At 35.9% G+C, this 24,946-nt stretch overlaps 1 protein-coding gene across 1 annotated transcript in view; it reads left to right on the forward strand.

Moving 5' to 3' along the window:
- The window catches only part of MYOF (myoferlin), a gene marked incomplete at both ends in the record, with an annotated part of 69,844 nt that overhangs the window by 28,179 nt on the left and 16,719 nt on the right, over window positions 1-24,946 (forward strand). Inside the window, 22 exons of the mRNA XM_080348236.1 lie at window positions 41-109; window positions 228-271; window positions 671-753; window positions 3,000-3,038; window positions 5,498-5,622; window positions 6,041-6,157; window positions 6,507-6,684; window positions 7,462-7,586; window positions 8,084-8,190; window positions 10,367-10,559; window positions 12,093-12,248; window positions 13,241-13,372; window positions 14,862-15,025; window positions 16,762-16,876; window positions 16,996-17,101; window positions 19,063-19,205; window positions 19,493-19,666; window positions 20,740-20,851; window positions 22,288-22,365; window positions 24,141-24,322; window positions 24,420-24,578; window positions 24,737-24,835. Coding sequence (XP_080204362.1) covers window positions 41-109; window positions 228-271; window positions 671-753; window positions 3,000-3,038; window positions 5,498-5,622; window positions 6,041-6,157; window positions 6,507-6,684; window positions 7,462-7,586; window positions 8,084-8,190; window positions 10,367-10,559; window positions 12,093-12,248; window positions 13,241-13,372; window positions 14,862-15,025; window positions 16,762-16,876; window positions 16,996-17,101; window positions 19,063-19,205; window positions 19,493-19,666; window positions 20,740-20,851; window positions 22,288-22,365; window positions 24,141-24,322; window positions 24,420-24,578; window positions 24,737-24,835 — 2,700 coding nt within the window. The remainder of the gene's footprint in view (window positions 1-40; window positions 110-227; window positions 272-670; window positions 754-2,999; window positions 3,039-5,497; window positions 5,623-6,040; window positions 6,158-6,506; window positions 6,685-7,461; window positions 7,587-8,083; window positions 8,191-10,366; window positions 10,560-12,092; window positions 12,249-13,240; window positions 13,373-14,861; window positions 15,026-16,761; window positions 16,877-16,995; window positions 17,102-19,062; window positions 19,206-19,492; window positions 19,667-20,739; window positions 20,852-22,287; window positions 22,366-24,140; window positions 24,323-24,419; window positions 24,579-24,736; window positions 24,836-24,946) is intronic.

The raw sequence follows: 24,946 nt of genomic DNA on the forward strand, positions 1-24,946 counted from the left end.
TATCTTTGATATGCTGTATAATTGATTTCATTTTCCACAGGTTTGCACAAACATCATTGAGAAAAATGCTAATCCAGAGTGGAATCAAATTATTTATCTGCAAATCAAGGTCAGGTTGTTTTCTTGTTTCTGTAGAAAACAAGCATCCTTTTGGAACTCAGGACATTTCACATTGCAGAGATGAAATAAGTAATAGGTTATTTTATTTTAATTGGTTTTTTTTTCAGTTTCCCTCAATGTGTGAGAAGATAAAACTTGCAGTTGTTGACTGGTGAGTTATGACTTTTAAACAAGGTACCAGACAAGGTAAATGATATTAAGTGAAGTGTGTTTTTATAGATGTTAAATATTTTTACAGTCTGTGAGAGTATTTAAGCAAGTGTTTAAGTATCTTCCCTTATGGTTCCTTTATGAGAGACCTGATTAGAGTAACATGGAAGTATTGTTAATTTTGTGCAGTGAGCACTGAGTGCAATTGCTGTTCAGGTGATAGTGTAGAAGTCAGGTGACTTCTTTTTGATACAGCCCACTTTTGTAACTAGCCATTACCAGCTGTGTTAGTAATATTAAAGCATTCCAAGTGATATAAAATGTATGTACACCATCTTGGAGTGCATTTAGTCACTGGTAGCTTGCTGTGTAGGATAATTTTCTTCTTTTCTTTTTGTAGGGACCGTCTTACAAAAAATGATGTAGTAGGAACAACATATTTAAGTCTCTCAAAAATTGCTTCTTCTGGAGGAGAAGTTGAAGGTAATTGATGCAGCAGCATGTAACTGACTTCCCTTGTGTTATGAGGAACAGCAAAGATCAGTATTCTGTGAAAGTGTATTTTCCTCTGGTTCCTCAATTTTGTGACAACAAGATTATCTGTTTCTGGAGTTTTCAAAACAATGCTTCTAGAAAACATACTGTAGGACTTTTCAAAGTAAAGTATTAAAATTTTAACGTTTAAATCACATCACCGTGGAAATAGCAGTAACTAATTCAAAATTCAGTTTTATCCTATACAGATAAAGTTAATTAAATAGTTAAATTTGTGAGTACTTTCCCAATTTCAGAAAACTGTGTGATACCGCAATGTATCATGAGTAAGATATGCAAATTTACTAAGATAGTTAATAGGACATTTAATTTAAAAACAATCCGCAGTCACCATTTCAGAATCACTACTTCACTGGGCAGTAGTAGACAACACTTCTTATAAGTGTTATCTACTTACACACTTATAAGTGTGTTTGTTCTTTCTCTGGGAAGATAACCTGAAAGCTGGGCAAGGTTCCTGAGTAGTCAGCCTACAGGAACTATCTGGAGTCACCTGGCCTTCTCTATGCTATGAAGCTGCTTTCAGTTGCTGGGGGAAGTTGGATCAGTCTCTGCTCTGATCACTAGCTATTACGAATTATCACTGCATCTCATTGCATGAGTGCTCCAGATAACTATTTAGTAACCCTTATTTTAGTAGCTCCAATGAATGAAGATTGTAATTGCAATACTGTGATCACAGACAATTAACTTTGTGTTTCAGTCAATATAGGTGACTGCATATGTAATTTCATAAAAATTGAAACCCAAAGCTGATTATAACTGCAAGAAGAAAAAATTAGTTAGGCAAGATATGAAGTTGCTAATATGTTGTTCCCATTAGAAAATACCTTTGTAATAAAACTCTTCTTTACAGTATTATAAGGAACATTTTTTGTGCCAAGATTATGGGAAATATTTTTTAAAATCCTCTTGTGTTTATGTTCTAATGTAATATTGTGATTATTGATTATTTCTTTATGATCTATGTCTATAATCTTTTCTTTATAGCAAGATCATTCATGCAATTGAGCCAGCTCCATGACAAGGATTATGTGTTAATTTGCCAGAAAAAAATGTTTTATCTTTTTAATGAACAGAGTATGTCATATTAGTTGTACATGCAGAATTGTAGAGTTCATGGCTAAACAGGCTTGAATTTATTTATCTGACTATCTACACTGCGTTGAAGGACACCAGCTCAGAACCATGTACACAATTGCCACAACAAGAATTGCTATTTTTTCGGTTGTGTTTATGAAATCTATATGATATGTGCTTGTCTCAGGCAGACCAGTTTCTCCTTAAGTTGGTAGCTATGTCAGTTTAAAAACAAAGTTAGTGGCTTCAATCCTGTAGTCACTTTAGCAAGTATTTATCTTATCAGATTGGACTGTATTTTCAGTCACATAACTTCAAGCTTATAACTCAGTCCTCTTAGAAGTACTGCTGTTGAAATAAGATTTTGTGCAAACATTCCTTTCATATATCCCACACACAACCAGAGGCCAAAGAAAGAGTTACAGAAAAAAAAACGATGGGAAATCCCTTCAGCCCAGCTAAAGGGCTGGGCTGCTGGGGAGAATGCAGCTCTGGAGAGGTCACTTGTACTACCCACATAAGTGTTTAACTTGAACTGCTGCTGAGTCACAGCTCATTTGTACTTCAAATGCAGGCACTTAGTCACAGAGAAAATCTTATTTGGACTCTCTCCTGCGATACTGACATTGGAGTAACCGTTTTCATGTAAAATCACAGATTTTCTTCCCTTGAGGTCAGTGCCATGCCTGAAGCCTGTTCTGGCTTCTGAAGGACTGGGCAACTGAACTAGTCTATGGTCTTCAGGAAATGAAGATACATCCTAATGGGCCCTGAAATGTCATGGTTTTCTTAAATATTCTTAAGATTTTAAAATAAAATTTTATTTTTGGGGGAGGAGAACTATACAAAGCTGAAACAGAAGCATCAAAACAATATATTTTGTCAGCTATAGGCTTTTTTGTTTTTCTTTGGAATTTGTACAGGAGGAGTAATAGTGTCATTTTTTTGATCAGGAAGCAAAATTCTAGCCCACATGAATTTTATTTTTTCTCAGGCCTTCAACTTTATTTTAAAAGCAGATTGCTTTATGATGTATTTGTTTCCAAAATGCTATTGTGATTTGTCATGTAACTTCTTCTCTTTTCGTAATATAGAATTTTCATCTTTGGGAACAGGGTCTTCATCATATGCAGGTTTATATCTTTGTCTGTTACTGATTTTGCTTTCCATTGCCCAAACTGAGAAGTATTGCCTAAGAAAACTAGTCATCCTAAAAATATTGTTAGTAAATACTTGTCTAAAAGACTTCACCCTTATGATTAAAGAGTATCAAACATGACTAACTGTATAAAACAGTTTTGGCACTGGAACTGGTTTGAAGATATTTTTGTTTGGCTGGTGCTTTAAGCTGTGTTTTATTGTTGAGCATGCAGTTGCTTCAGTTATAAAGTGCTTAGTCTAACAATGGCTTGCAATTTTTAACTTAGCTATGAGATTGCAACTGTATTTGCAGCTGCAGAGCCCCACAGAAGCAAATAACTGCCTAAAATAATTAGTGGCTGTTTTGCTTATGCTTAGCTAGCTATATAAATAAAGTCTGAAAAATGAAATCTGATTCTGTTAAAAGATGGAGAGAGAGGTTTTTACATAACTGTCTAGGTTGACATGCAGTTTTGAAAGACATTGTGCTAAATATTTATGTAGTGGGAAATAAACACAATTGGAGTGCAGTTGAAAAGTAACAAACGTTCATCCACACAAATACTTCATTACTATCTTTGTTTCTTAATGAAGTAATATTAAGTTAAAGGCTGAAGTAATTTTTTGAATTGCTTTCATATCTGATCATCAGCCTTCTAAATGTAAACAACTGAATTTAAAACTTAAACAAATACAAAAAATCCTTTTATTCCAGGTTTGGGAGGGGATTTTTTTGTGGGTTTTATTTTGTTGGTGTTTGGTTTTAGTTTTATATTCTGCTTCATTTATTAACATCAGTAAGTACTGAATGTATTAATTGAACACAAATCTGTAATTTAAATCCAGTCATATTGAGATCTGATGTGAGCAGTTCAGTGTTAGGATTTTTAAAAAGTTGGATGCTATTTCAACAGCAGTCTGAAATATTTTTCATTCAAATTTTTATCTGTTTCTGATTCAGAAGCAAGAATGTGAAGTTTCCCAATGTGAAACAGAGAACTGCGAATCTTTATTTTATATTTTGCAGATTTTATGTGGCTTTGTGTTGACAGGAAATTACATCAAGACATTCATTTTTATTATCCATTGTGTCACTCAGTAGTCACAGTGGCAAAGTCATACAAGGCCTAGCCCTTGGTTTTCTCTTTCTTATCTCAGCCATACTTCCCTGTGACAAATGCATGCTGCTTTGTGCTGCGCATCAGTCAAAGTGAAATCTGTTGTAAGGCTTAGAACCCAATTCTCCTCTTTTTTTAATACCAGCATCATTTGTTCAACAACAAAAACTGGGATAAAGAAGGAAAATAATATAGAATCATTCCCGTTTGCTCAAAACTGTGCAGTATTTTTCTGCATGTGTGTTGCTTACCTTGTTCTAATTCTCTTTGGATTACTCATCAAATTTTCAATCAGTCAATAGCCTTGGCATGTGTTTGCTTATAACTGAAAGGACAGTCAACTCCATTAAGTATAGATCTTGTCTCTGAAAAAGGGCTTTTTAGAATTTCATTTATCTAATAAATTTACAAGATATGAATGATAACAGTAATAGTAAAACTAAGGCTTCCCTATATATTTTTCTGCTAAGAACCAGAACACTGTTCAAAAATACAAAGTTATGACATTAAGCGTTAGCAATGGAAATACTTTTTCAAGTTCTTAGATATCTTAATAATAGCTCTGGTGTGCAGTTTCCTGGTTTAGCTATTAAAACTGACAAAAATATCTAAATCCTGATTAATTTTTTTTACCTAGATTAAGATATTGGGAAGTTTTAATTTGTTAGTGATGGAATTAGAACAGTATACAAATTAGGGTTTATTGTCATTGGAATTAACTGATTTTGGAGACTTACAGTCTTGTATGGATTTTACCTTACTGAAAAGGAAGAAACAATGCACTGTAGCAGTTACGATTAGAGTTTGCAGTAGTCTGTGCTCTACCCTGAAGTATAACCACAGGTAAAGTATATGTGAAATTAGAATAGTAGGAATAACTGTGCTGAACTGCAGGGGTTTTTCTGCTATGGTGTGCATCTTTTTGTGCCTGTTCAGCTGGAACAATGGCCTCTGCATTTAAATGATTGCAAATGTTGTTTTACTCAGTTTCATTTATTTCTAGAAAATATGTTTTCTGTTGACATAAGAGCGTATTATTTCACAGAAATGAAACTTGATATTTGGAGTGGGGCAGAAGTTCTGCTTATTCTGTGGTGGTTTTACTGCATGAAGCAGTTTATAGTAAGTATTGTACAATGAAGGAGGTTAGGAACAAGTGCAGTCACTGGAATAATTACTTTAAATTCATACAATGAACCCAGGGAATAAAGTTTTCTTACTTTACTAATAACTAACTAATATCTAACATTCGTTCTATCGGGTTTGATAGTAATGTTGTTTTTCTGTCTCTGAGTAAAAACTAACAAAGATGTGATGGTAATGTTTTCCATTAGTAAACACTGGAGAAACTGAAGTTGGCTTTTTACCAACATTTGGGCCCTGTTACCTGAACTTTTATGGAAGTCCAAGAGAATACACTGGATTCCCAGACCCATATGATGAATTAAACTTTGGGAAGGTCAGGTTTTTTATTCATTGTTTTTAATAAAAGATTAACTTCAATTGTTTCTAGTCAGGGAATTGCTTAATTTTAATGTGGTTTGTTTGTTTCACATTACACTTCCTCTGGTGTTTCTTTTTGAATAATATTTTATATTTGTGTTTAGTAAGTGTGATAGTATTTTCCATTCTTATCTGTTGTCATTGTAAAGGTTTTTTTGTGGGAGCAGCAATGGTTTTGCTGATTTTTCACTATCTGCATCTCTACATGTATTTACATGTCTTATTTTCGTATATATATTTTTCACTTCTAGCATTAACTAAAGCAAACTGCTTTTTTCATTTGTTCAAATGCGTGTATGTGTGACTCTGCAGAAAGAGTATGCTACTTTAGGAGAAATATATAAAATTTCATTCAATGTGTGATTATGTTACAGGGAGAAGGAGTTGCTTATAGAGGGAGAATTCTGGTTGAACTATCTACAATACTTGAAAGCAAACCTGTCAATAAAAAGTTAGAGGTGATTCCTAATGATGACTTACTGGTTGTTGAGGTAAATCCCTGTTTTATTGTCAGCATTGGCAATGGAGATGTGCCATGGCTAGTTATTTTTGAAGAATGATCTAACTAACTAAATTGGAACAATTGAGTTGAATCTCAGTATTAAGAGAGGTGGCTACAAAAATGTCGTACTTTTATAGCATGATATGTTAATTTGAAACATTTTTATAATGTTATATACAGTAATTTATTATAGACACATTATATATTTTGATTGCTTCTCAGAAACTAGTGAAAATATTTAAAAGTATTATTTCCATTAAGAAATTGCTATTGTTTTCTAGAATTGTGGATCCTGTTTGACAAATACTGAAAAACAACTAAAAAGTTTCTTCTTCTAGAAATACCAGCGCAGACGAAAGTTCTGCTTGGCTGCTGTGTTTCATTCTGCTACCATGCTGCAAGACACTGGTGAGCCCATCCAGTTTGAAGTGAGCATTGGGAACTATGGCAACAAGTTTGATACCACCTGTAAACCTTTGGCATCAACAACTCAGTACAGTCGTGCTGTTTTTGATGGTAAGGATGCTGCTGGTGTGGGGATAAAATAATGTAAAATTCTCTTTTTGAGGTGCTTTGGAATGACAGCCCTAACTGCACTAAAAACCTATTGAAAACAAGACAGAAAAGAAATGTGTGGCTCTTCACAGCTGTTGAGATGAAGTTACATATGTGGAATACATGCTGTAAAGTCTGCTGAGGTTATTAAAGAAATGTTGATAGAATTCAGTGAATCTTTTGACCATGTACTAGGTATGCACAGGAAAATTGGCAAGAAAAGATCACATTATTTTACAAGTATCTGAAAACCAGAGATGAAATAGGAAAAATACCCTTGAATATTCCAATTTAGAACAAAATAAAAACTTGTTTTTAAACCAGGCAGTCTAGAAGAAAACAACCTGGCTAGATCACAGGAAAATATATTTTGGCTATAACCTTTTTTTTATAAACTGCAAACAGTAGGAGTACTTTTATTCTGTGTATTAAATGAAGTAATCAGGTTTGTTCTGGAAAATAATTATTTGAATATTTTATCTCAGAGTTACACTTACATTGTTTTATCTACATCAGTAAGTTATGGGAAAGGATAATGAACATGTTAGAGGATGATTTCTTGAAAAAAATCCATTACATTTTAAAACAATTTGAAGTAAAAGTTTACCATCCAACAGACACTACAGTGAATTTAATGAATTGTAGTACATAAATGAAATAAATATACCAGTTTATGCAGTGTACAGTATGTATTCCTGCCATGAATTCTAAGTCTAACATACAAATCTTTTACACTAGGTAATTATTACTACTACTTGCCATGGGCAAACACAAAGCCAGTTGTAACACTGACTTCCTTTTGGGAGGACATAAGTCATAGATTAGACCCTGTGAATGTAATCCTAAAGATGGTTGAAAGACTGGTAAGACACTTAAAATCTTTCTTTTGCTGATATGCTTTTCATTTTCACTTTTTCTCATTTAGACGTATAATCAAAAAGCGACATTTTGCACAAATTATGGACCAATTTTCTGACACTTTTCCCTCCTTTTTTCCTATTCAAAAATAAACGTAGCTCATGGTAACAAATAGCACTGCTAATCTTAGGTCTGTATTCTGGCAAGGCCCAACACACTCCTGCTTGAATCTGCAGGGAATTCCCAGAGGAAGGGGGAGTCCTTGGTGTTGGTGTCTGTAGAACTGTTATTTGCTTTGGAAGTTTGGTGCAATATCATGTATTGTTAACTACAGGGAGAAAGAACATAGGAATAGTCCTGTTCAATATTAAGCAAGTTTGAACATGTGAGGTTTTTTTCATTTGGGCTTTATACAAATAACATGCAAGTTTTGAAACTCATATTGACCATAAACCACCGTGGAAGTTTAAAAGTGCAAATCCTTTTCTTTTAAATTCCTCAGCAATCCAACTTAACCACCTTAAAATCAGGAATGCAGGCTAAAATTTCTGAAAACCGATTAGCTGAGATGTGGTTGAAGCTGATTGATGAACTTACAGAAGATATAAGGTAAAGGTACCTTTTTTATCTCTTGCATTATCATTGTAGGCCTGCTCAGAATCTTTGCTATTGCCTTTGCTAAGTCAGAAAACAAATTCTAAGGGCCATAAAACTGATTACCCCTGTGAACTGACCTGAGAACTGGAATTCCAAAAGTCTCTGAAAGTAGTAAAACAGTGTGGATTTGCCAATGAAGTTATCAATCTAGTTTTGTAATTCTCCTTTATCTTGGTCACCAACAGTAATAAAACAGCATCTCTTGAAAAAAACCTAAGGCGGAACTGTTCTGAAAATGTGAAATTGTAGATCTCTGCTGCCTTTTTATCATTTTACCTTCTTTAGAATTCCTCATGTACCTTTTGTTTACCCATGTTTCAAGGTTATTTCTGGAACAGAAGGTGTAAGAAATTCCGTGATTTACTGTTAAGCCCAGAATAAACAATTTGAAAGCTCTTTAGAGCTTAAGGGCTATAAAGATAATATTTTTGAATAAACCTTTAGTCAACATGTCTGTACGCATGGGAGTGTTCAGAGAAGGCAACAGGAGTCAGCACTTAGGGTTTCGAAGGAGAATAAATTCTAAATAGAAAGGAAGGAACTGTATGTGAAAGAGACGTTAATAGGAGAAATTGAGGTCTGAAGAGACACTTGAAATACATTAAACAAGTGGGTGATCAAACAGCACAGGAAAAGGAAAGGGAAAATTCCATTAGAGGAAATAACAAATGGAGCCAATATAAAAGTGATCAGAGGAAGAAGCAAACAGTGGAGATCAGTATATACTAGCAAGGAATTATATGATAGAAAGCTTATGCCAAAATATAAACCAGTAACTTTATAGAATACATGCTGTGATATGGAAGAAAGCAGAGAGAAAGAACTGTCATCAGGAAAGCAAAATGTGAACAGCAAACTTGTCACATGGAGCCATCTAGTGAGCGTAGGAACTTCAGGTTTTAGATCAGTTGTGTCAGCCTGCCCTCCTGACACACATCTGCACTGTTATTAATTCAATCCATTATTATAAAATTTCTTATCACTCAACAATTGTGGAGCAATAATACCTACATATATCAATCAGATGAGCTTCCTGTTGTTCATATGATACAATGATCTTTATTTTTTTTCAGCAAACTCATGAGAACTGTGTCAACGACATAATTCTTTCTGTTAAATTCATAGAAGAAATCTTCCTTGCCATGCTAAAGTGTAAATGAGTTAGGAGTTTGAAGGAGTTTTCAGTGCAGTATTTAAACCTAAAATTAGGTATTTTTCTGGAAGTTCTAGTCTGGTACGTTTGATTCATGTGTAAGTAATTGCACCTAGGGCAGGCAGAACTTGCAATCAGATTAGTAGAGCTAGAGTGGAAGGCACAATAGTCAGTATCAAGGTTTTGCAGAATCAAAGCCCTTAGGAGTGCATGGCTTGTCATTAAAAACGTGTCAGAGAAGAGTTAGTCTTTCTCAAAACACTGCCAAGTCTGAAATTTTTTTTAAAGTATCATATTAAAGACCTCTTAATGGACTCTGTTAAAGGGATATAGTCATTGGTCTTTGAAAAGCCGCCTTTTCCTCACACCTCCACCAACTCAAAAAAGCTCATTTTTCCTGGGCTTTACTGTAATGCTGTGGGATTTCTTAGTTCCATTGAATAGGCACTCTGCCTTCTGGTGACTCAGAAGTTCCATGTGATGAATTGTTTTTTTAGAGTTCTTTGGTGTTCCCTTGCCAGAGAGTTAGAAAACTCTAGTCATGGACACAAGCTGTATTTGTGTGTCAAGGTTCTGAGAATTTAGTTTCCAGTGAAGGAAAAGAACCTAATCTTGGTCTGAAGGCACTGATTTCATCTTTGAGTTGTACATTCCGAGACAATTATTTTGTAATTTCAGTTTACAGGGAAATAGATTTTGCTTGGTTTGTTTAGCAGTAACTAGATTAAAGCATACACCTTGAGCTGTTCTCCATTGGTGCTTGTTATTTAAGCACAGCATTTCCTTTGCTTACTGTAAACACTTTGTTGGGTGGAAATCTCTGCAGAAATAGATGCTATATCACTATTCCAGTGGTTTTCAATCATGGAAAATAATAGCACTCAATCTGTTTCTACTGTATGCGTGTCCACATTTAGTATGTGGATAAATAAAATCCACTTAGATTATTAACAATAATAAATTTTCTCTTTTCAGTAAACCATTTCCCCTCATAGAAGGCAAATCTAATGTTACAGTCCTTGACACTCAAATAGAAAAACTGCGCCTCAAGTCTCTCAGACAGATTGGAGAAGCAGCAGCAAGGATGAGAAATGAAGCTACTGACGTGAAAGCCACTCTGACAGAAATCGAGGATTGGTTAGATAAATTACTGCAGCTGAGTGAAGAGGTCAGTACCATACAATACCAGTGATTCGGTTAGTTTAGGAATAGCTGTCTAATGCAAACTGGTGGAATGTTTGCTGCTGATCAAGCAATATCCACTCTCATTAGAACAGTAATATCAGTTGCAGTGAAAGTAAACATGTTCTCCTCTGTAATTAGGATTTACTTAAATATCACAGTATCACAGTATGTTTGGGATTGGAAGGGACCTCAGAAGATCATCTAATCCAATCCCCTGCCAGAGCAGGAACGCCTAGGTGAGGTCACACAGAAACATGTCCAGGCGGGTTTTGAATGTCTCCAGAGAAGGAGACTCCACAACCTCCCTGGGCAGCCTGTTCCAGTGTCTGTCACCCTCACTGAGAAGAAGTTTCTTCTCAAATTTAAGTGGAACCTCTTGTGTTCCAGCTTGATCCCATTACCCCTTGTCCTATCATTGTTTGCCACCGAGAAGAGCCTGGCTCCATCCTCATGACACTCACCTTTTATATACTTATAGACATTAATAAGGTCCCCCCTTAGCCTCCTCTTCTCCAAACTGAAGAGCCCCAGCTCCCTCAGTCTTTCCTCACAAGGGAGATGTTCCACTCCTTTAATCATCTTTGTTGCCTTGCGCTGGACTCTCTCCAGCAGTTCCCTGTCCTTCTGGAACTGAGGGGCCCAGAACTGGACACAATACTCCAGATGGGTAACTTTCTAGTTTGTTAGCTATCTTTACTGAGAACATGCATTGGGAAATAACCACTCTGTGATTTGTAGAATAGACTATTGTGTTTAAAGTGACAGTATTTTGTCCTTCTCTTTCTTCTAGAATTGCAAGTCACATTGCTGGTTCAGGGATTGCAGGATATATGTTGTACTTCCACAGCTTGTTAGCCTCAGTAATAAACTTCTAACAGAGTTAAATCTGTTTGCTTGTGTGTTTTTTAAATTTTCAGCAGCATCTTAAGTTTTCATCTTGATTATCTTGTAATTGGTTTTCACAGCATTGTGGAAATATTTTTATTTGTCGCTTCTGCTTTGAAAAGTCACTGATTTAAAAAAGATTAAAATAGCAGTTAATACGGCAGACTTGGAGCTAGCATGCAAAAGTGTGCAAAAAGCTGCAAAAAGAAAGCAGGCTGTTTCTGTCTTCTGCTAAAAGTCTTCTGATGATCTACACTTAACGTGGAGGGCATTACAAGCACTTAAATATGTAGCATTTGGGATCAGTCACTGGAGTTGCCATAAAGCAACTGAGATACAAAACATCTTTAGAAAAATTTGCAAAAAATATAAGAACTGGGTTTTTTATTAAATAAAAATTATTTGCTCTCCAACAATCTCAATGTTTTGTTAATGATTGTTTCAGAATTATATATTGCATTACTTGCAAAGTAAAACACTTCCCTCTCTCATAAATTCATGTTAATTATTGATTCTAAGTGATAAATCCTTTTGACATAAAACCTAATTTATGTTTCTGTTGTGTAAGCATTAGTTTAACATTCTATTAATTACTGTTCTTAACTTTCTTTTCCCCACAAATAATCCATAGCCACAAAACAGTATGCCTGATGTAATCATATGGATGATCCGAGGGGAGAAAAGACTGGCTTATGCTCGTGTTCCTGCACACCAAGTGCTGTATTCCACAACAAGCCCCGAATCATCTGGTAAATATTGTGGAAAGACCCAAACAATCTTCTTAAAGGTACTCTTCTCCCCCCTCATCCTCCACTTGAAAAAATAATTCACTTTAACTCCCTAAACTGTAATGCCTTCTGACATGAGCATGAAACAAAGTATGAACAATGAGGTGTCAAATTGGAGCACAGATTAAAAGCCAACTGCATATAGCTTCTTCAAAATATCACAGAAACTGTAATGTAAAGTTCATCATAAGCCAGCATCAGCCCCCAGCTATGAGGCTTTTGTGAAAGAGCTCAAAATTGTGAGAAGGCTTTCAACGTGTTACTGGGGTTGGATGTGAACAGAGACTTTCAGAGGGAATACTTAGTGTAAGTCAGACAAGTTCCAAAAACCTATTGAAAGTTTTGGATGTTTTTAGGCAAGTAATAAAGAGCATACACCCAGAAGTTCCCTAGTATGTATCCATGCTTTGATTCTTACTCTTGAATAGGAATGCCTTTCTCTAGTTAAGTTTATATTGTCTTTAATTGAAATAAATTTAACCAGAAAAAGGCAATCTGATTGTAGAACAATAGCATTTACAGAGTTTGTCAAAGTACTAGTAGACAAGCCTATATCTCATGTTCCTGTGCCAGCCCCCTTCTCAAGCATGTTACGATGCGTTGCTTCTACACTGAGTGAACCAGTCTGAAAAACCTCTGCATTTCCAGAGTCTTCTGACGAGAAACACTAACATGAACATTGAAGTTTTAAGTTATTGTCATAATTAAAAACTCAGTGCTAGATGAGACTTAAGGGAGAATATAGAGGAACGGGGATGATACTACTGTTACTGTGTGTGTTTTTTACATGCCCTAGGCAGGTACCATTTAAAGAATGTTTCCTTCCTGAACTATTTATCATTGACTTTTGAGGAAATGCAGGACAGGAACAGACAAATCATGTATTATTACTCATACCTCTGTGTTACTGTGTATAATATACTTTGCATATTTTACTGAAAGCTACAATACCTGCATAACGTAACAAAGAACATTTTTGTTTGTGTGCCAGTACCCGCAGGACAAGACGAAAGATGTTAAAATGCCTGTGGAGCTGCGAATTAACATTTGGCTTGGTCTCAGTGCAGATGAAAAGAAGTTCAATAGCTTTGCAGAGGGAACATTCAGTGTTTTTGCAGAAATGGTATGTCTATCATTGTTTTCTTTAAACTTGGGTGTGAGTGTTAGGAATTCAATGAAATTGGAGCTCTTCTGGATTTTCCTTTCTTGCATGCCGGGCAGAAAGGGAGAGTAGTATTGATTATACTGAAACAAGTAGACCCCGTTCAAGGCAATTAATGATCAAGTCCATTGTGCCTACCAGATGAAGTTCAGCAGACCAGGTTCTGAACTGGTTTATCAGGTGAAAATCTGGCTAATGCAAGTGATTTCAAATACATTTAGTTTAGATTTTATCAGCGTAATTAAGATTGGGATCTAGACCATTATGTTTTGGCATGTGAATAACCCGTTTTTTTAAATTGCTTTTTCACTTGTACAAATGATACTTGGATACAAGTGGTTTTGCTTAATAATGGGTCTTTTGTAGCAGTAGAAAATTTATTGTTAAAGGAAAAACTGGTGAAAACCAATAGATTTTGCTGACAAAAGGCTACAAAATGAGAACATTTCAATGGTAAGAGTTAACAAATCTAGAATTAAAATGCTTGAAATAGTCCCGCAACATATAATAGAGATTTTTAACAATAATGGTAAGCAGCAGGTGTCTTTTATATACCACATCACCTAATGGTGCAAATAATCCAATGTCTTATAACAGCTAATGAAACAAGACATTTTTACAGAGGCTTGTGTCACCATTGCACCTATGATTAAATATTCAGTAGTGCTGTAGTAAGTCACTTAAAATAGTCAATGGGTGTTTAAAGACATTATTTAAGTATAAAGTTGAAGGGCTTATTGAATATCTCTTTTTTGCTCTTCATACAGCAATCCAACAATTTTACACTTTTAAGATTCAGGTGGACAGGGTGCTGGGCCATCTGGTCTAGACTGTACTTCTGCCCAGGAAGGTTGGAACAGATGATCCTTGTCCTCCCTTCCAACCTGGTATTCTATGATTCTATGAAGAGCAGAAAACTCAAGAACATCCTAAACAATGCATAATTGCAGTGGCATGAAGGGAAATATACTACATAAATTGGGCTGACATCAGAATCACGCCCCTGGGAGCTTCCATGATAAGACTGTAATTCAGCTTTACATGTTACAAAAGATTATGAATAGGAAGAGATTTGAGATGGGAATAATGAGAGGATCATGCATTTAGGGAACAGAAGAAACTTGTTTGAATAATGTAATGGAATTTTATTTACGAAGATGTAATTTGCAGGGATTTTGACTGTGGTTGTGGAGAGGCATTAAATTGAGAACATAATTTAGTTTAGCAGTGGAATCATTGTTTACCAGGCAGCATAGAATAAAATGAAAGACTACTATTAATTACGACAATGCAGAGTAATGTGGGAAGGGAGTACTTAATTTCAGAGAAATTAAGCATATAGTAGAATCTTTCTGTTGTAACATTTACATAAATATATATATTTTTTTTCCTCCTAAAAGCTTTTTATTGTTCCTAAAGTATTTATTTTTTTTTCTTTTTTCTCAAACAGTATGAAAATCAGGCTCTTCTGTTTGGAAAGTGGGGTACCTCAGGACTTGTTGGTCGCCACAAGTTTTCTGATGTCACAGGAAAAATCAAACTGAAAAGAGAGTACTTTCTACCCCCAAAGGGCTGGGAGTGGGAAGGAGAATGGATGGTTGATCCTGAAAGAAGGTCAGATTTTTTTAGTTTTATGCAGGCAGCAATAAAGGAGTTTAATCTCAGACTGTAGAGTGAAAGCTCCTCTCTGTTTTCTTGGCTGAGAAGCATTTTTAAACTGGACAGCAAAAGCCAGCCAAGAGTCAAAGTTGGTTAATAACACTAAAATTAACATTACCTTTTTTAAAAAGTAGAATAAAGCGTGCAAGTTTCCAGTTTAAAAGTCCCCATGTGATGATGGGTTTATATTCTCTGTGTCTCAGTGCCTCAACTTGAAAAAAGGATGATAATAGTTTTCCTTTCCTAGAAAGCTACTGCGAGGATCACTTCTGTCTATGTCAGGTTCTCACACCCTGCTGTGATGGTTTCAGAAAAGACCCTTGGACAGGTAGTTCTTCCACAGATAGAAACTTAACCCTGATATCCAGTATAAATCTGCACTTCCTGTTGTATCAACACCATTACAGCATTGGCGTGGTGATTTGCATACAGTGGAAATTTTTTTGTGTGTTTATTTCATTAAATGTTGAGAAGTTCCATTGAGCTTGTTAAAAAAACCGTCACAGGTTATTTCAAGGCTGGGCTTGTTTTCAGAGCCTAAGGCTGTGGTGTCACGTTGTGGTGTTGTATGGCAAACCGAATTCAGGTGTCAATCCTCCCTCAGCTCTAGCAGGTTCAGACTCGCTCTGTCAGAGGTTTTCAATTCCTGAGTTGTGCCAGGTCAGATATTTGTGTTGCCAGGCTTTAAACCAGACTGTGTACACTATTTGTGTCATAAACAAAAGCCAGCATGAGAAAGAAATAATTTTTTTCTTAAAATAAAAGGTTCAGCCCACTTTAAGTTCTTGTGTTCTGATGGTAAAAACAAAAATGCAGGACTGTGGCTATAGCAAAATTGTGCATTAAAAATATGTGCTATTATTGGATCCATTTTTAAATCGTATCAGTTTATAGGTATGGATGGATAGATTTATTTCAATATTCAATGAATGGGTTTTGTTTCAATTAATAATCTGACATGAAGAAAAGCAACAACAGACATGGAGATATTTTCTCAGACAATGGAAAAAACTACTGTTAAAATGCATAAGGAGTTTGTGCCTTGCACCCACTTTTATTGGAAACTAATCTGCATGGCTTTATTTGACCAGCAGGTGGCGTTTTAGAACATACTTTAGCACTTTCTGCATCACAGTTAATCACAAGTGGAAATCAAGGTTATTTTGTCTGATTTAATGTTCTCTTATTATTTTTATTTTACTTGCAAGTTAGAAGAATATTAGCAAACTGATTATTTGCCTTGTCAAAAGCATAAAGGAGAACAGAATTAAATATATTGCCAATTTTTATTGCATAGGTAGATGTATAAAAATTAGAGGTGCATATAACTATTATGGGCAGTCTGGGTTTTTCTACACGTAACTATATGATGTTTTTTCTTTTAATAAGATGGAGTGTTGAAGGCAGATCCTGAATTACACAGCAGTTAAAACCCTCCTGCTAGTCATGCATTCCTTCTGTTGCTCACTACTACTGGAGTTGCTTCAGTTTTAGGAAGGCATTGTAAGGAAATAAGCAGCCTTCATGTAGATGAGGGCTACATTGCTCTCTGTTAATAAAAAGAAATTTAAAAAGATGTACAATCCAGGATTCCAGCACGTGTGCACATTCTCTGTACATTGTTTCTATATATTCTCTGTAGTGAACTAAAATATATTTTGTTTAATATTATATTTGCTTTCTTCTTGCAGTTTGTTGACTGAAGCTGATGCTGGTCATACTGAATTCACCGATGAAGTTTATGAAAATGAGAGTCGCTATCCTGGAGGGGAATGGAAAGCAGCTGAAGACAGTTACACAGATGTGGTAAGACTTGTATTTTTCACTGGATAAGTAAAGGTTTAAGAAAAGAAATTATAGGATTTGCTACACAGTGTATTTCATCTGTTAATGCACAGAACTGTTATGTTTTCCCTGCATAAAAGAACGGAGAAAAAGCTCCACAACCACGTGAGTTCACTTGTCCTCTTGGATGGATGTGGGAAGATGATGCTTGGAAATCCGATTTAAATAGAGCGGTGGATGAGCATGGTAAGATTTACTGTTTATCTGTTGATTATTAGGACAATCTGTCATAGTCGATACTGTAGGACGACACATGTCAAGACTTGTGAGCAGAATAGTGATTGCCCTATGGAAGAATGTCAAGGAAGTATTTGGATAACAGTTGCTTAAGAAATCAGATAAAATGACCTTGAGAAAGTGTTCACTATCTGCATCTGTTTCTGTTTCAATTTTAATCACTCTTCAATCAAACTTGCTGTTCTCACTGATCCTTTCTTGATCAAAATAGACAGTATTTTGAACAGTATTTGTAATAAATGCATTTATAAGTGCCTGCTAGAGAGCGAATCACATAATCTAAGAAGCTGTAGATTAGTCTTAATTGCAGCAGCAGATTGAGCCAAAAGTTTTGGCAAATTTAACAAAATGAAGGCTAATTGAAACAACAATCTAATAACGTGAGAGGTTCCAGTTGAGAAAAGTGTGAGTATAAACTGTGTGCTTGGAAATGGAACTCATCCTTGTTTGAAATAAGTTTCCAGAACATTCTTCCCAAGTTGAATGTTAATGCATCCAATGGTTAGGATTGTAAGATATGGATTAGGGACAGTGAGGGGTTTTTTTTTAAAGAAGTCAGAAGCTTAAGTTGAGACATGAAGCCTCTATAATTGCACCACAAATCTGTGGCAAAGCCAGTTTTGGATCCATCTGGTAATTTAACTGGAGCCTTTAGCCAGGAGACGAGTCACCAAGCAATGCTAAGAGGTGAATCAGGAGGTCTGGGGACCAAAGGAACTCAGGAACCTGTTTGTGTTGGTCACACAGCACACAAGTGTGTGAAGGATTCCCGTACTGTTGAGAGCAGAGTAACTGCCTGAATTTGTGTGGGAAAGGAGCCATGCAAGACTGATCAGGATGAAATCTTAACGGTGTGAAACTGATTATGAGGCAATTCTGTGAAGAATCTGATGCTTCTAAACAGAGTTTTTCAGATTAGATATACTACCAACCTGACCAGGTTAAAAAATCCTAAGTGCAAAGAGCCACCATTTTCCTTGGAGTTGCTTTGATTTTTATATGCCTGTTACTTACACTAAATTAAAACTGTTACCAGCTTAGAAAGTTGTGATCTAAACAACCTCATAAGACAATAATGTGGATTCTACAGCAATAGGAAAAAGCACTCAATCCCTCCTAGCAAAGTATTTACAGGACATTGATTTGATGGTTGGAAAACAAAATGTATAGTAAAAGCAAAAGGGAAGGTCAGAGAAGACTTCAGTAAGCCCAGAATTTTGCAAAACTATCAATTTTAATTTGTTCTAAAACATATAAAACCTCTCAAATAGTTATTGCTTTTAAATAGAAGTGAAATAAATAGCTGTTTGAGTAGAACAAAAATGTAATCTTAAAGAGTACTGATGTCTGTCTTAACTGGAACCTCTGGTAGGAGTCTGCAGTAACTTTTTAATAAGGGATAAATCTAAATAAAAACCTGAGTCCTAGATAGCTGACAACTGAATTATAATTTGTAGTGCCAACATGCAGTAACAAGTTTACCAGTTCTTAAGGTTTTATGTTCAGAGTTCAAGTAGTAGGTGTTCCTTTTAAAGCCAAGCTGCTGGAGTTGCAAGAGTACAAGGACATTCCACTCTTATTAAAAATGAAGGATGAGTTTTCCTGTGTTGAAGTATGAAAATGTGATATCAATATACCTAGCATTTGAAAAAAAACAAGAATGCAAAGAAACTAACTTTAAATGTATATATTTTAATGTTGAGATTGTTACTGTCATATATAGTATAACATAGCATCATCACAAATGTGATCAGTTGCCCCCTTGCTATTGGGCATTTAGGGTCTGCAATATCAAATAGTCTTGTGACTAAAGCTTCATCCTCTGTAGGTACAATAACTTTATTTCCTGTGGTTTTCTTCTCTGTATCTTGTGTTTCTGAAAATATACCAACCAATCCATTCTGTTTTAGGATGGGAATATGGAATTACAATTCCTCCAGACACTAAACCAAAGTCATGGGTTGCTGCAGAGAAAATGTATCATACACATCGACGACGAAGACTGGTGCGGAAACGTAAGAGGGATCCAGCTCAAGTCGTAACAGCAGAAAGGGTGAGCGGAAGAGAGACAGTCAGACACGGGAACATTGTAACAGTTTGAGTTTATTTAAAAGAAAAAATCTACGAGAGATTACTCATTTGCAGAAAAAATAATTTAATACCAAACAAAAAATATCTAGAACAACCTTGTATGTTTTCATTATATTCCTTTTGTCTTTTTGTAAATTGATGTTTCCAGCTTTGGTTTACGAGGGGATTATTATGCCTGCCAGAGCAAGTTCTGATGTTTTTCATTACATTTATACAACACTCTGGATTACACGGATTTATGTCTTCCAGGGAATGTCTTCATATGAAGATCAAGAAGGATGGGAATACGCTTCCTTGATTGGCTGGAAATTTCACTGGAAACAACGCAGTTCTGATACTTTCCGTCGAAGACGATGGAGACGAAAAATGGCTCCCTCAGAGACACATGGTGCAGCAGCTATCTTTAAACTTGAAGGTGCTTTGGTAAGGGACAGAGTATCAAAAGTCTTTATAAATTCAATCTGTTAATCTACCATAAATAAACAATTAGTATATCAGATATTTTAATCCCTGAGTTGTTAGATTGATGTATAACTGAGAAACTAATAGAGTTTATAGCATTTAAATTGTTTAGAGTCTGAAAAGGGACCATGAAAGTCAAGAGTAGTGACTCCTGCATAACATGCTCATTAGTTTCTTTTTCAAATTATTTTTATTATTACATTATCTGAGATTTAGAGCAAAAGGCCAGATTACTAGCTGAGCCTTCTATAAGTAAAGTGAAAAGATAGCTCAAGCTTTTCAGGTGCATAGAAACAACACGCACTGAAACAGCTGGCTGTGATTAATATTTGCATGTATAAACAAACAAACACAAGAAAGGAAAACAAAGTGTTGGGAAGCCAGAATGTCATAAATCACAAACAGACCACCACTACTCAAGTTTTCAGGTTAACATGGCTTCATAGACAAGCTCTATTTACCAAAATACGAACTGGAGCAAATTATGTGAGAGAGCTACTTGTCTAAACTAATTATTCTAACTCTGATTGTATAGCATTAACAAATGTTTGTGGTTTTTTTCTTGGTTTGTTTCTCTTTTTTGCACCAAATGTCGACCATGATTCATGATAGCATTTTCTTTCTCCTCATAAGTGGCTCCACAGAGTTTAAAAATTCTCGATTCAGTTTCTCTTCAGCGTATCCTTCCTGGGTAAGGATAAGGCCTTAGAGCAGTTCTCTGCAACAGCGCAGTGCAGAACACCTGCCACCTCTCCTTCAGTAAGAGCTGGCAGGTAGTTGGTGTATCTCCAGAATGTCTGGAAAGTAAGATGAAATGACTGGATCTTACTTCTGCCCAGCTTCAATGGCAGCAAGAAATGACCTTCAGATATGAGTAAACATCTTTTTAAGTACATTTACTCAGGAAACTAAATTTAACCTTGTCCTGGAGGAGAGACTGAAACTCTGTATATTCCCACAAACAGTTTACTTTTATCAGGTTCCTTCTATGTTTGTAAATATGCAGTAACTGTTTTTTCTGTATATAACTTCAGGGAGCAGACACTAGTGTTGATGATGGAGAAGGGAAGAGTCCAGACAAAACCAAGGAGTCGGCTACAAAGGTGTTTGGTGCCAATACACCACTTGTTTCCTGCTACTTTGACAGTAGGTTCTTTAACAATTCCTTTCTTGTAAATCATATCTGTTTCTCCCTGGTCTCAAACACAATTGTAGTTCTTTGTGGTTTACATATAGGTTTACGTACCTTCTGTTACAATTACTATCTGATCCTTGATTGGGCTCTATTTAGGCTACTAAAAGAAAAATTAGTTAGCCATTTCGATATTTCAGTCCACTGTCATGGAGACATGTTTAAAACCTGTACAGGACAGGAATTTTAAAGCTATTGCAGCACCTGAATTTTAGTCTATTTTAAATGATGCTTTTTTAGCCTTAAAGTCCTTCCATAACAATGCAGGAAGCTAAGCCAGCAGAGATGATGTATGTACAACCAATTTTTTGCTGTTTCAGCTCACTTAACCAGCTCAATGCAGGGTCAGACAAATGCCTGACCCAGAGGAAGCAGTAAGACCATGTAGGTGAGTTGGCAAAGTGAACAAAATGTTAACTTTGCCAATGTGGAGTGGCTCTCAATGCCTTGGAATCACTGCAATGGGATACACCCCTGTCAGTTAATAGGAAAAAAGGCCAATCGCATCCACTTCTAAGACTCAAAATCCTTTTTGAGGATCTCTGACTGGAACACTTGTCTTTATTTGGACTCTGCAGAACTTGATCTCCCCCCAGGAATGGGAGCCTAAATGTTAAATCTTGGCTTTCAGAAGCCGAGGAAGATTATTGTGGTTTCTTTTAAATAATGACCACAATAGGAGGAGAAAGGCACCTTTTCCTACTAGACCTCAGAGGTTTCAGCTCACTGACGCTGTGTGTGGCTCAGATTTTCCCAAGGGCTTGAAAGGGTTAGAGCTTACATCTTTTAAAGAAAAGCTGAAGTAACTTAGCCACGTGCTGTCCTGGGCTTGGGCTGCTCTCACGTTTTCGCCAGTCCGCCTTAACTGCAGTGATTTTATTTTATTTTTTAATCTTGTAGCTAAACAGATAGAGTTGCAATTGGAATTAACTTTCTAGACCTAACAGCTAAAAATGTGAAACTCCCAGGTCCCTGTAAGTGCCGTAGTGAACACTTAAATTAAGCCCAGGAATGCCCAGTTCTTGATTCTCTTTGGAGGTACTGGATTATCACAGCATTTCAAAGAGGAATTTTTGAATAGAGGAATTTTTAGATGATCATGCGATGAAAAACATCCAAGTAGCTTTAGTCTTGTGGTGGTTTTTTTGTGTTTTGCTTGGTTTTTGTATGTTTGTTATGTTTATTTTTTAATTTCTGCTTTAAACAGTGTTGGAATAAACGCTTTCAGGTGGTAGTTTGTTGGTATTAGTACACCTGTTACTAGAAAAGCAGAAATGTGCTGCAGTGCTTGAGCTAAAATGTGTAAAGCATTTTTATAAACTCAAAATATCTTCATTGCAGAAAAGAAGCCTGCATAACGCAGTTGAACTCTTTTATTTATTTCATGCAGGAGTATATACTTACCACCTTCGCTGTTACGTCTACCAAGCAAGAAATCTCATGGCTTTAGACAAAGACAGTTTTTCAGGTATGGAAAAATCATTATAATGGGGCAGAAAACCCACTTGTGTAACTCGATTTAGCTATAGAATATCTTAAATCTTTAAGGTCTGGGGGTAGGTTCCAGCTACTGAAACTGCACCATGAAATCTCAGCTTCATTACATATGATCCAGATTTGGTCAGTGCTGCCCCAGGAGCTGCACAAAAATAAGTGCTCTGAATGTGCAGCACCTGCTGCTGCCAACTAAATCTCAGCGAGGGAATGGGAATTCAGATAAGGTCTGAATTTCCCAGGACTGATCCCTATGCCTTCCTTAGCTTCTCCTTCTAAGCCTACATGTGGCTCCTAAGCTGTCCTGCAGGAAGCTCGCACAAAAGCAAGGATGAGGAAAGCTGGATGGCTGTCATGTCACCAACTGCCTCTCAGCGTTCAGTATTTTACATTAATGCGTTACTGAGATGAACCTGTGGAAAACTACACTGCCCCTTACTAATAAGCATGGCTTTTGTTTGTTCATACAAGTGTACCTGTTGCCCTTTTTTCAATAGTAATGGCAATTTTCAGCTCTTAGGTATCCCAACAGTGTTGTATCCATTTGGCCTCTTTGTAGTCAGGCTAATTCAATACCCAGATTATCGAGTATTTAATTTTTGCTAATTAGAATTAAAATTCCACAGTGTAGTCAGAGGGCAAATTGAAATTAGATTCTGTTAGAATATGCCTTTACACTTCCCTTTAAAGAAGTCCAGACAAAGATGAAATGGGCAGCCTAGAATTTTCTTTCCCCATCAATCTCCATTTATGGCATTCTTTTTCTCCGTGTTTTAATTAATAATTAAGTGTGATGCATTTACTAATTTATTACAAAAGACATAGAGTTACAGATATTTTAGTGCTGTTTTCTGAAATTAGGGGAGTGTTTTATACAGCCGCCTGTGTGTATTTGGTCTTACTTCAAAATGCAGCACAATACAAAGAAACAACAATACATGCCTCTAATTTGGATATGTAGAATTCAAGATAGGGACCCGAGATGCAGTCACACATAAACTAGCATGTCTAATTTTATTTTCCTCTAAAACTAGTTTGAAGTTTTAGCCAAATTTTGTAAAACTCTGTTCAGGTTCTTAGTCAGAAGCTGTTGAAACTGATCTAAAGATAACCTTTAAAATAGCCTCCAGTCTGTAGTAATTGCAATTTGTACAGGAAATGCTAATGACCATCATCGGATACCTTCTATAGAGCCTGATGATTTAAAGACCTGCCACTGGGCCTAGCCCACTTTAATCATTCAGCTGTTTTACAAGAAGAGATTGCTATAAATAATCATGTTTGAAACCAAAACTTGATCTGAGCAATACAGCTTGGGAGAATGTTGTTTCGCAACTAGTCAGAACTAGAATTATTTCTTTGTATTATTTATGAGTCTGTACAGCTGTATGTCAATGGAGACAACAAGCAAAAAAAGGTTCTAGGGACAATAACTAAAGGGAGATTAGTATAGCCAGTGTTTCATTTTATTTTTCAGATTTTGTTTCTGATTTGCAAGATGTTTTATCATTTTCATTTATACTATTAATAAAGGAAGCTATTTAGTAACGAAATGGAATTTGCTCTATTAAATGTAAATTATGTGTATATGTGGGCTTTTGTTTTAAATAGAATGGCTTATAGAACTGGTAATGACAAAAGAAAAATAATATACTATATTTGATAAAAATTGTGCCTGTATGCCTTATGGCTTGATGGGGTTTTGTTTGTTTGTAACGCTGTGTTTTTAATCTTTGCATGATATTTCAGATCCATATGCTCATGTTTCTTTCCTCCATCAAAGCAAAACAACCGAGATCATTCATTCAACTCTAAATCCTACATGGGACCAAACTCTCATATTTCATGAAATTGAGATCTATGGGAGCCCACAGACAGTAGCGCAAAACCCACCTAATGTTGTTATTGAACTTTTTGACAGTGACCAAGTGGTAGGTGAATGCTTTTTACCCTGATTGGGGTTTTATTTATTTATTTATATTAATTGAGAATAACATTAATGGCTAAGATTGCTGTTTTTGGTTGCAGGGTAAAGATGAATTCCTTGGAAGAAGTATTTGTTCCCCCATGGTCAAGTTAATACCAGAAGAGGACATCACACCGAAACTGCTCTGGTATCCTGTAATAAATAATGGCAAAGCCAGTGGAGACATTCTTTTTGCTGCAGAACTTATTTTGAAGGACAAGGTGTGTATTTCTTACCATTATTGTGTGTGTATATATAATATCATATATTATATATCCTCTCACAGCGAGTCATAATGTGAAGAATTGTCTTCGTATTTGCAAGGTATTTCATTTAAGGAAGATGAGAGAAACTAATATTCATGTTTGTGTCTTACTAGAGTGGTGCCAACCTTCCGATTCTTCCATCACAAAGAGCACCAAAGCTTTACATGGTACCTCAAGGAATCAGACCAGTAGTTCAGCTTACAGCTGTTGAGGTATGGGTTGTTCTTAAACTAACTGAGTACAAGTACCGTCATGTCATCCTCCTGATAGTAAGTTTGTGTATTTGCTTAAGAAAAAAATATAGTGAGAAATATAGGGGGTTT

This window comes from Nesoenas mayeri, assembly GCF_963082525.1.
Source record: "Nesoenas mayeri genome assembly, chromosome: 7".
Lineage (NCBI taxonomy): Eukaryota > Metazoa > Chordata > Aves > Columbiformes > Columbidae > Nesoenas > Nesoenas mayeri.